At 43.7% G+C, this 12,461-nt stretch overlaps 1 protein-coding gene across 4 annotated transcripts in view; it reads right to left on the minus strand.

Annotated features, from left to right (window-relative positions):
* Positions 1-226: 226 nt before the first annotated feature.
* The window catches only part of wdr93 (WD repeat domain 93), a 46,889-nt gene continuing 34,654 nt past the window's right edge, over positions 227-12,461 (minus strand). For 2 of the 4 annotated variants that reach the window (XM_080214293.1, XM_080214292.1), the window contains exons 14-17: positions 8,335-8,392; positions 4,241-4,397; positions 1,897-2,074; positions 227-1,136 (exon numbers count right to left, since the gene is read on the minus strand). In XM_080214293.1, coding sequence (XP_080070419.1) covers positions 1,013-1,136; positions 1,897-2,074; positions 4,241-4,397; positions 8,335-8,392 — 517 coding nt within the window. In that variant the 3' untranslated portion in view covers positions 227-1,012. Of the gene's footprint in view, positions 1,137-1,896; positions 2,097-4,240; positions 4,398-8,334; positions 8,393-12,461 lie in introns of those variants that run through there. The other 2 variants (XR_013889605.1, XM_080214294.1) reach the window with 2 other exon arrangements.

Below are 12,461 nucleotides of genomic sequence, written 5' to 3' on the forward strand. Positions count from 1 at the left end.
GAAGAATTATCCAAAAGTAAAACTCACTTCCAGCCAATCCAACTGTCAGGCAAATCCACGGTAAATGTAGCAACCTTCAGACCCATGCATTGGAAACTGCACAGATTTTTATTCCTATTAAATGATTGCACTCCAAAGTAACTTTCATGAAATGTAGTATCAATTCATGCCACATGGAATATTTTATTTAACTGTATTTTTATTCAGTTTGAAAGAAAGGTCTCCCCTCACAGATTACAAGGTAAAATAATTAAGCACAGAAATAATGATGGTTCTTACTCAAGGCAGGAGTAGTTGGCAGGGGGAACACTAAAAAGAAATGAGAGACACAGGATTACAATTTATTAAACAGAAACAATGGAGTGCAAAACTCTTGCTGATGCAGAACATCACTCGCTGAATATGTGGTTAGAGATAAGATTCATGCAAGGCTACGTGTCAGCAGTAAAGCCTCAGACAATTATTTCTACTGTTTCAAAACTAGTGTAATAAATAGTTTCATGTAGTGTCGAGGTGCAACATTTTGGAACATCAATGCAAAAATCTGCCACATAGAGCAACCCAAGGTTAAGTATGCCCTCACACCTTCTGCAGACTGTGTAATCTCCAATTTCAGTTGCTTTGGGTTAAAGTTTATTTATTAGTGTCACACGTAGGCTTGCATTCACACTGCAATGGAGTCACTGTGAAAATCTCCTAGTTGCCACACGCCAGCGTCTGTTCAGTTACATTGAGGGAGAATTTAGCATGGCCAATTCATCCAGCCAGCATGTCTTTCGGACTGTGGGAGGAAACTGGGGCACCTGGAGGAAACCCACGCAGACATGGGGAGAATGTGCAGACTCCACAGAGACAGTAACCCAAGCTGAGAATCGAACCTGAGTCCCTGGTGCTGTGAGGCAGCAGTGCTAACCACTCTCATCCAAACAGGACGCTCCCAAAGCTTCATTTTAAGAGGCCATGCAGCAAAAGAATCAGAAATCCTGGACTCCAATCTCAGTGAGGATCTTTGTTATCTTGCTGAACACGCTGTGCTTTTTTTAGTCTCTCTCCTTTTGTTGACTAATATGGCGTGCTCCTGAAGCTGATTCCAACACTTTGTCATTTCTTCATTTCTGCTCTCCACGGAGTTCAACCTTAAACACATATCAACAGCAAAGACAAAATTATCAGGTCGAACAAGAGACCCAATCATAAACCCAGTAAGTAAATGAACTGATCAGTTCACGGCTGCCAGCACAACAGGCAGGGAAGTTCCAGATTTCTTCAGTGCTGAGTTACTAATCTCAACAACACCTGACCTCAGCACCCATTTGTTAGGAAAAGGGGAAGGAAATATAAGCCAGTGTTTCTTTCTTACACAGAAACATAGAAAATAGGAGCAGGAGGTGGCCATTTGGCTCTTCAAGCCAGCTCAGCCAATCATCATGATCATGGCTGATCGTCCAACTCAGTAGTCTAATCCTGCTTTCTCCCCATAACTTGGGATCTCATTTGCCCCAAATGCTATATCCAGCAACCTCTTCACTCAATTGTCATCCAATGAGCCTTATTTGAAGTTGCGAACAAGCAGGCACAGGGTAGAGTGTGGCTGAGTGACCCTCTCCTTTTCAGTACTTCCACTCTCTTGTAGCTGAATAACTAGCCAATACAAAATACATTAAATAAATGGCCAATTGGATAGTTAGGATGGTCAGTGGCTGTAGAGCCACACACGATCATAACCTTCAAATGAGGAAAAAATTCAAAATTAAAAATATATGTTAGTACTGCTGGTATGTTTCCTGTGGAGTTTATCCTTCTCTGCAAAATGTATTAGAAACTTTGAATACAGAATTATCATATTTCTTTGGTTTACCTTAAGGAGTGATCTTTTTGTAAAAATAATTAACTCACCATTCCTTCAGAAATTGTTCACATCTCTTTTCCCAGGTATTCTGTGTAGGAGGCTGTGGGAGCACTTTCTTCATTTTACAATCGTCCAATGGAAAAAGAAAGAGCAAGGAGAAGGCAAATAACGAGCTGCTGCTGCCTTCCGTCCCGTCGAGGGAGTCTATCTTCATCTTTTTATCTCCTGGGAGCAATAACAAAGAGGGCTGATCAAAGGATTCCAAACAGCTCACCCCCCCACCCCCAACCACCTCCCCCCCGTCTCCTCCGCCCGCCCAGGCAGAATGTCACATTTTGGGTTGAGACACCGACATCAGGGTCAAATGCATGTCCCAATCATACACTGTGTTGGGTGACAAAAGGTGGCTGGATATAGCACTTGGGGTGAATGGGATCAAAGGTAATGGAGAAAAAGCAGGATTAGACAGTTGAGCTGGACAATCAGCCATAATCTTGATGAATGGTGAAACAGGCTCGAAGGGCCAAATGGCCTCCTCCTGCTCCTGTGTTGGGACAGTCACCTATGGTGATTTTGCTTTGACTGGCCATTAATCGCTCAGAGGGCTTGCTCACTAACCAATTGAAGGTGACTGGCTCTCAAAGCTGAATGACCAATAGGAAGCCTTCCATTGCTGGTAGAGTAGAAAGAAACCACATTCATCTTGAGGGGTCCTCTCAGGAGCTTATTAAATATTTTCAATAAAAAAAGGACACAGTTGTTTGACCATCATTGCGGCGTTAAACCCCCCACCCCACCCCCACAGGTTATCCTGTGGTTACAGCTGTGGCCCAGTAAGATGCGATGAGTTGGAGGTGATGGGGGTGGGAGCTGGCAGTATAGCTCAGGAGTCTACCCTTGGTCTGGAGATTTACAGAGAAGCAATGAGACTCAGATGCACGTCAGTAAATACTATCAAGGTTTGGGCTTGTTTTTCACCAAATGGTGACTGTTTAAAATGGTGGGCAGGACCTGGACGTGGAGGTCTCGCACCCATTTCTGATGGAACCTGTTTTTGCCAACAGTGGGTGAAAAACATAAATCTATAGAGCCATTTGAAATTAGTGCTGTTTAAGTTAATTCAAACAGACACTATCATCACTGTTTCAAACTCCCTTAGCCACAGTGTGGGGACCATGAGATGTAAACGTTTGTGAAGGGCAGATTCTAGGTCACTTTAGAATTAAAAAAAACACTTGCTGTCAGAGTGCATTGGTTGACAAGACAACTGGTGCAGCTTAAAAAAAAATCCATCTGTTTCTGTAATTTTAACAGACTCCATTGTTCAGATTTGCCAAGATTCATATTACTTCCTGATGGGCATTCATTAAGATATCAGCAAAGTGAAGACACCAGCAAAGTCTGATGGTTAAAAGGGCTAACGCTGTATGTTTCTCTATGATATCAGTTGACCAGAGTTTGAGGGCAACAGTATTGATGCTTGGCTGAGTTTCAAATGGTCCAGAACCATTTATCTCAGTTTAAAGAGGTTACAACATGATTAGTTGACTTTGATATGGCTGGTGAAATAGAAGTCTGTTTTACAACAGATTGACGATTTGAGTAGATTTACACTTTGATGGGTTTCATGAATGAGAGGTTTTGTCAATACCATGGCTGTTTGAGTGAGACTTCTATTAGATTTTGAGATGTTTAATTTTTTCATCTCTAAGCCTCCTAAGGTTTGCCCATAGTGGATACTGGTGAGTAGCTATGGGCAGAATATGGGAGATATACGTTGGGGGACAGGGGAACAGGGCGGCGGGGGGTGGAATAGGAGATGGTCTTGAGCATATGAGTGAACATGGCGGAGCATGAGGGATAAAAGGATTATGAAGAAAGCCTGGGGTACCTGGTGGCCATAAACTGGGCTGAAATCCAACAGAACTGAGATGGGCCATCTAACCAGCCTACATTGGCACTTGCACACCTCCAAACTGTCTCAGAAGGCAGTGGGTCCGATTGCATCCAACCTCTGCCATCCCACAATGAAAGTCTGGTAGACCGTGAAGGAGGTAGATCTGTTAGGTTGTAAAGTTTCCCAACTTAGCCAACTGCATCGTCCATCTGCCTCTTGGAGCTTAATCCAAAACCACTGTCCAACCTGTGGACCTCTGTTGCAGATTTCTTTCGCACTTTCCTATATAAGTCAGCCCTATGCCTCAGTACAATCTTCCCTGACCTTATCATTTCGGCATTACATATTAAACTTGCACTGCCCAAGTTTGAAACTCTGAACCACAGTTTGAGATTCAGTTTGCAATGCAATACAAAGTAATCAAATCCAAAAGCTCAATGTTTACATTAGAGTAACCTAAAAAAAATGAAATTAAATTATGCATCTTTTTCTACCTTTGATAAAGAGGAAACTGCCATCTCTGTCAAAAGCAAATACTGGCTCCCATGGTGATGCAATTACGTGTGGGTGAGGCAAAATACAATGGCACAAAACATCCTCTTGGGTCAAGTCGTGTAATGCTATTGTGCCGTTTGTAAAGACGAGTACAAACTAGAGAAAAGAAAAAATAAAGTTTTTTTGTAGAATTTTAGTTTACTCAATTTAAAATACAATGGCTGGGATACTCCCAAAAAACTTCTAAGTGCTGAATTCACGTAAAAACGGGAGTAACTCCTGCTGGTTTTTTTTTAGTGGGGTTTCCAAAATGAATCTCCCATACTGAGCACTGCAGAGTGTATCAGGGAGACTCATGCTGAAAATAAGAGGTGGGGGGGGGGGGGGGGGGGGAGGGGAGGGGGGGAGACACGGGTAGGTGGTGGTATTCCTACCAGAGAGGCTGTCAGTATAGCACATTCGGCCCCTCAAGACTGGTCTGTCATTTGATAAGGTCGTAGCTGATCTGTGTGTGTGTTTCAAGTTCCACATTCCCATCAATGCCCAATAACTTTTAATTCCCTTTCCTAACAATAATCTATCTACGTCTCTTCCATCTACACCAACTTCACATTTTCCCACATTATATGCCATCTATCAGATTTTTGTGCACTCACTCTACCAATCGATATCCATCTGCAACTTTCTCGTTCCCCTTCACAACATACTTTCCTATCTATCTTCGTGTCATTTACAAATTTAGCTGCCACGTCTTAACTTCCCTCACCAAAATAAGAAGTCTCACAACCAGGTTAAAGTCCAACAGGTTTATTTGGAATACGAGATTTCAGAGTGCTGTTCCTTCCTCATTCACCTAAAGAAGGAGCAGCACCGAAAGCTCATGATTCCAAACAAACCTGTTGAACTTTAACCTGGGTGTTGTGAGATTTCTTACTGTGCCCACCCTGCTCCAATGCCAGCATCTCCACATCATGGTTATCCCCTCAAAATTATTGATATAAATTGTTAAAAGTTGAGGTCTCAGCATAGACCTCTGGCACTACCAGTCCTGGAGGCCCACCATTGTCTGAACCACACAGTTAAAGCCGTCAGCCATGCTCCTCAGGGACTGAGCTTTTCACTGCAGATGCCACCCTTGCAGTATTGGCCTGGTTGCCAAACATCTCCTGTGACAGAGGCTCCATTTGACCTTGCAGTTGCAGGGGTGTCACTGACACCCCTTCCTGCTATTCCCAGCTCTGCCTTTGCACCTCCAGCAGCTGAGAGATGAGCATGTCAGAGGGTAATAGCCTCCTATTAATACAATCCCTTCAGTGCATAAGGAGGCCATTCAGCCCATCAAGCCTGCACTGACAACATTCCCACCCAGGCACTATTGCCGTAACTCTCATATTTAGCTGCTACCTCCCGACACCAGAGGGGCAATTTAGCATGGCCAATCAACCTAACTCACACGTCTTTGGAGTGTATGTCTTGTGCTAGTATCACTTGTGCTACCTAGTTATCTCCTGTTTTCCACACAAATATTCTATTGATCACTTGATTTCTTCTTACGTGTGTGTATTTTCTCACATCCTTTTTGCTTGATTCCTTTTTAAAAGCTCTTCCGTTTGTAACATATTATAATTTTGACACCTAACTGCTCTTGTCATGATTTGGTCTGAGATTATCTGTTTCACCATGCCCCTCTGGGATTATAGTATGTTTTATTTTTGTTTCAAATATCCAGAATTTGAAGCTTTGTGTCTTTTGTTTGAACCAGAAGACAGTCTGATGTTACCATGGGCCAAATATTCTTGGTGCTTTGCTCTGTTACTGGATGTACAGCAGGGCAGAATGTCCATCCACTGGTGTATTCCACAACTTGGACACAAATCTTGGGTGGGCACTTAAATAACTTCTGACATGGGCCTGGGCAACTGCCCCTCTTGGGAGCAGCAATTCCTTTGCTACTTTATGGAGGGGAAGAAGCAGCTGAGACATGTCAGGGGTCAGCCAGAGGACCCATCGAAAATGCCCTCATGTTCCGATGCCAGAACCCGTGATGGTGTGGGGGTAGAACATGCCACCGATGGGGGGGGGAGATGGTGTCTTATGTTCATGGGGCACCTAACCCTAAATTTTTTGGATGGAGCTCCAACAGAATCAAGACTCACTCCAAGGGTGGAATTCTTTAGTCCCCCGTGACAGGTGTTCCCATGGTAGAGGTGGCTCACCACTGGCCGGTGGTGGTATCTTCTAGTCCTGCCAAGATTGATGGTGATTTACATTCCTTGCCTGTGCCGCTGTCTGGAAACCTGCGGTGGAGGTCAACGTGGGCAGGACTGAACAATCCCACCAGCAAGGAGGGTTAGAGAATTCCACCCTAAGTTCTTGCCTGCTTTTCAAACTTATATTGGGTAAGTGTCAGTGCCATTTCAGGCCTGGAAACTTGGGGATAATGTTTTCAACTCTGAATTATTCTAGCTGGATATGGAAACTACAGGAGTTGAGGATGCTACATCTATGGAAGTGTTTAACAAGTGCACCCAAAATCTAGGCACTACTTTCTAGCGGCGGATCCCAACTGAATCGTGGACGTGCACTTTCTCTTTCTGATGCTGACAGGCCTACTGTCTATTTTGATTTCACAGCTATGTCACAATGCACTGATGTGCTGTTGTGTTTGTATGTGGCGTGGTGAGAGCAATGGCTGAAATCCCCAGTTCACAAATATCCAAAAAATAATCAGCATCAAGACCATTCATTCCCCACAAAGAAATAAAGGACAGGACAACATGGGAGTGAGAGTCTCCATCTCTCATGCATCCTGATTCACAGGCTCAAGAGAGCAGCCATCTTAACAAGGGCAGTCTCAGGTGGACTACTGTACTTAAGATACAGGAGTATAAGGGTCTGGTGTATATATAGGATTAATGTGGGACTGAGTACAGTACCATCCAGAGTGATGTAAGAAGGCAAACGACCAAGACCTAGGGTCAGTGTGATGTTGGCCAGAGACATGTTAAGACACAAAGATGAAGATTACTTCATGCCGTGTAATGATGTTCAATGAAGACTTCCTGTTTAACATACAGATGTCTACAAAGGCCTCCTTAACAGACATTTCTGTGAACAACACCATACCAACAAATGAAGCCAAAAGAGAAAGTAGTAATAGCATACACTGTCAAAATGTTCTTAACATTTCAATTCCTACTGCAAAATTGCTTCTTTAAAGACTACTTTAAATGATTTTAAAAGTTTAATTTTTGATAAAATTCTGGTACGTGAGCCAGAAGCATTTGCAATTACATGACAGCAGATATGGGCAGCAGAAACTGGGCAGAAATAAAGTAACAGGGAGTTAAGTAACCATTGAAAATTCATATGATGAATCACCCTTATGGGATAGAAATAAAATAAAATTGATTTTCTTATCACTGCATGTATTGTGTTGAAGGTGGAATGAAAAGAATTTGGAAAATTTCCCCCAAGAAAATTCACCAACAGAGGTATTTTCTGCTTATGTGCTGTGTGTGTGATTATCTCTCTATAACAATTAATGGGTGGGACAGAACAGTATGACTAACCCAGAATTCAAACTCAAGACCTGCTTGTCTGTAATTAGAGTTGCTGGTTTAATTCGGTCAAACTGAGCCTTTGTCGTGTGTTTTTATCATAAGACTCCAGGACTTCTATTGGTGCCTTTTCAGAGCCACATGCCATGACTCTGTTCATATTTTCATATTAAATGGAAACCAGCGGGTGGCACGGTGGCACAATGGTTAGAACTGCTGCCTCACAGCACCAGGGATCAGGGTTCCTTTCCCGGCTTGGGTCACTGTGTGTGCAGAGTTTGTACATGCTCCCAGGTGTCTCTGTGGGTTTCCTCTGGGTGCTCCGGTTTCTTCCCATGATCTGAAAGGCTGGTTAGGTGCATCGGCCATTCTAAATTCTTCCTCAGTGTACCCAAACCAGATTGTGGTAACTCAGGGCTTTTCACATTGTAGTGAAAGCCTACTTGTGATTAATCAATAAACTTTACTTTTTAGTGGCAGAGCCAGTACAGATTGCTAGACTATTGAGACATTTAAAAAAAAATTCCACCTGCCTTTAAAAGTTGTGGTATAAGTGCTGCTGCACTAACAGTGATTCCTGGCTCTTCATTTCTGGATGAAAAAAAAGTGTCCAGTTAGATTTTATTTCAAAAATGGTTAACACACTTTTGAAAGCATGCCACTTATCTGATATCCCTTTGCATTCCCACAGACTCTCCCAATTAACTTTTGAAAAAGTTCTTGCCTGATACCATCAAAATTGGCCTTACCCCGATTTAGAATTTTATCTTTGGAACAGACCTATCATTCTCCATAGATATCTTAAAACCAATAGAATTATGGTCACTGGTCCCAAAGTGATCCCTCACTAACACTTCTGTCACCCGCCCTTCTTTATTTCCCAGAGGAGGTCAAGGTTTGCCCCCTCTCTAGTCGGGCCATCCACGTACTGAATGAGAAATTCCTCCTGAATACACTCAACAAATTTCTCTCCATCTAACCCTCTAATACTATGGCTGTCCCAGTCAATGTTGGGAAAGTTAAAATCTCCAACTATTACCACCCTATTTTTCTTGGAGCTATCTGTAATCTCCTTACATATTCGCTCCTCAATTTCCTGCCGACCATTTGGGGGCCTATAGTACAACCCTATCAAAGTGATTTCCCCCTTCTTATTTCTCAGTTCTACCCATACAGACTCAATGGCCGAACCTTCGGATATATCTCCTCTCAGTGCGGCCGTGATGCTTTCCCTCATCAAAAGTGCAACTCCCCCTCCTCTCTTACCTCCTGTTCTATCTTTCCAATGGCACTTGTACCCTGGAACTTTAAGCTGCCAGTCCTGTCCCTCCTTATCTATGTTTCAGTAATTGCAATAATATCCCAGTCCCACGTACCCATCCATGCCCTGAGGGACCTCGGGGTCCTTGTGCATGAGTCGCAAAAACCCAGCTTGCAGGTGCAGCAGGTGGTCAGGAAGGCGAATGGGATGCTGGCCTTCATAGCGAGGGGGATTGAATATAAAAGTAGGGAGGTCTTGCTGCAGCTGTATAGGGCATTGGTGAGGCCGCAGCTGGAGTACTGTGTGCAGTTTTGGGCGCCGCACCTGCGCAAGGATATTTTAGCCCTGGAGGGAGTGCAGAGGAGGTTTACTAGGCTGATACCAGAGTTGAGGGGATTGAGCTATGAGGAGAGGCTGAATAAACTAGGCTTGTACTCGTTAGAGTTTAGAAGAATGAGGGGAGATCTCATTGAGACGTATAAGATGATGAATGGGATGGATAGGATAGAGGTGGAGAGACTCTTCCCGCTCAAAAAAGACAGTAGGACTAGGGGGCACAGCCTCAAGATAAAGGGGAGGCGGTTTAGAACGGAGTTGAGGAGGAACTTCTTCACTCAAAGGGTGGTGAATCTCTGGAATTCTCTGCCCGTTGAAGTGGTGGAGGCTGCCTCGCTAAATATTTTTAAGAAGCGGGTTGATGGGTTCTTGATAAGAGAGGGGATTAAGGGTTATGAGGAGAGGGCGGGAAAGTGGAACTGAGCCACAACAGATCAGCCATGATCTTATTGAATGGCGGGGCAGGCTCGAAGGGCTAGATGGCCTACTCCTGCTCCTATTTCTTATGTTCTTATGTTCTCATTTGCCTTGCCCGTCAGGCCTCTTGCATTGAAATAAATGCAGTTTAATCTGGACTTCCCTTGCTCTCTCTCCTGCTTTTGCCTGATCTGTCTGGTACCAGGATTACTGATATTGTCTTTACTACTTAATGTGCTCTCTTTAACTTCTGCGCTGTTCTCAAACTTCTCTTCTGTCTCCCTATTGCTTTAGATCCCACCCCCTGCCAAACTAGTTTAAACCCTCTTGAGTGGCTCTAGCAAATCTCCCCACCAGGATGCAAGTCCCCCTCCAGTTCAGGTGTAACCTATCTCTCTTGAACAGGTCAGCCCTTGCCCAGAAAAGATTCCAATGATCCAAAAGTCTAAATCCCTGCCCCCTGTACCAGCTCTCAAGCCACACATTCATTTGTCTAATCCTCCTATTCATACTTTCACCAGCACGTGACAGCAATAGTAGTCCTGAAATTACTACCTTTGAGGTCCTGCACTTTAGCCTTCTGCCTAAGTCTCTATATTCACATTTTTACTTATTCTATGATTCTATGCAAGCTAAGTGACACCGATAATGCATTGTCCACGTCATAATAGATAGCATGGGCAGGCAGGCAGGAACGGGCAGATCATTTTTCAACAAAGCTTTTAAAAGAGCAAGAAGGAACAGAGTACTATGAGTAGGAGGGGGCTTTGTGGCAGCCTGCAGGGCCCCAAAGATATTATCCCCTCTACTTCCTTCTTAGCTGCCTGCTCTCCCAACCTCCATTCCTAAACTAGCCAAGCTTTCCCCACCCAATCCACCAGGCTACTTACCACCTTCTTGGGGGCAATAATTGCTGACCTAGCCAGTGAAGTCCACATCCAAATGAATTTAAAACACTCTGGGATCCATTGGCCCTTCAACTTGGGCTCGTCAGCAGCTCTCGAAGGCAGGACTTCCTCTCCAGTGACGGATGGAAGTGAGGAAGCTTGGCTAACCCGCATCCTATTATGGTTGGAGGATGGGCAGACTAACACAGACCAAATGGCTTCCAGCCGATATTCCTTCTGCTGGGGTTGGGGGCAGCCTATATTTCAGCTTGATGACCTTTCATTAGGATTTAGTGCTGACAGGGCATCGACCTGAAACACTGGGCTGGATTTTGTCTGCGGGCTTAATGGCCCCACTGTCAAGCTCAGATCGGGGTCAAAAGCCAGCACAGTGTGAGAGAGAGGCACAGTCACTCAATGTGATTTAAGCCAGGATTAACAGCAAGACAGGTGTGTTCACCATCTAAGTAAAGATAGTAGGTGGAGCTGGAGGGTCAGTCAGAGCCTTTCAGCTTGAAAGCAGCAGCAGCAGGCGGCACAGGATTAAGTCAGAAAGATGGCACGTCAAATTGGAGACACACTTGCCAATGTTTTAAAGATTATAGTAGCCAGCACTGTGTGAATAGTTGAAGAGAAAACCACGCTACACAGCAATCTGCAACTGCTGCTACATCTATTGGTAGGCAACGTCATCAAGTCTGCTCAGTGCTGGCCTTTTGATTTGCTGCTTGGGAGGCTGCACTGGACCCCAACTCCAGTAGATACCTGGAAGCTGACTGGAAAATCTGGGGGTTGGGTCCTCTGAGAAGTCATATGGATTCAAAACATTACTGTCTCAATTTCACTTTCCTGTCTGCCCCCTGCATCTATCAAAAATCTACCTGGCTCAGCCTTGAATAAACTCACTTAGCCAGCCACCACTGCTTTTCGGCAAGTTAATTCCACAGACTAGCGACCCTCAGTGAAGAAAGGTCACATCCCGGTCTTAAACTCTAATTCTGGTCCCCAACAAGAGGAAATCTCCTCCCAATACACACCCTATCAAATCCCCTCCGGATCTTATACATTTCAATAAAATCTCCTCTCTTTCTTCAAAATTCTAATGGGTATAGTCAATTGTTCAACCTTTCTTCATGAGATAAGCTCTTTTAAATAAGGAGACCAAAATGTATTTAGTACTGGAGTACTCACCAAGGTCTTATAAAACTTTCCTACTTTTATATTCCATTTCCCTTGCAATAAACACCTATATTTAATTTCCCCTTCATAATTACTGTATCTGCATACTTTGTACCAGGACACCAAGATCGCTCTGTACCACCAGGTTCTGTTTTCATTTTTAAACAATTTTAACAACCAAGACTGGAATGTGAATACTGGAGGGTATTTAATATTTTGAAGAGATGGGAAGTTAGGAAAACATGGTGTTAATTCAGGAGATCATTAGTATGGTAGTGAGAGGTGATCTTAGCTCGAAAGGGGAAAATGTAGCATTGGTTTTGGTAGAGAAATAGAAGAGGTAAAATGTTGTTTGTAGTAGTTTATAGGCCCACTGGAGTGTCAAAGAAAGATACCATGATAATCACGGCTGAATTTAATTTATATGCACGAATCAAGATGACAAAGGTAGCCTGGAAAATGAGTTCACAGAGGGTATTCAGGACAATTTTCTTGAACAGTGTATTCTAGGGCAACCAGGGAGCAGTTTATTGAGGGATTCGTGATGTGTAATGAGGCAGGATTCATCAACAACCTCACA

This window comes from Carcharhinus amblyrhynchos, chromosome 28 (genome assembly GCF_965287045.1).
Source record: "Carcharhinus amblyrhynchos chromosome 28, sCarAmb.v2.hapA, whole genome shotgun sequence".
NCBI classification, from domain to species: Eukaryota; Metazoa; Chordata; class Chondrichthyes; order Carcharhiniformes; family Carcharhinidae; genus Carcharhinus; species Carcharhinus amblyrhynchos.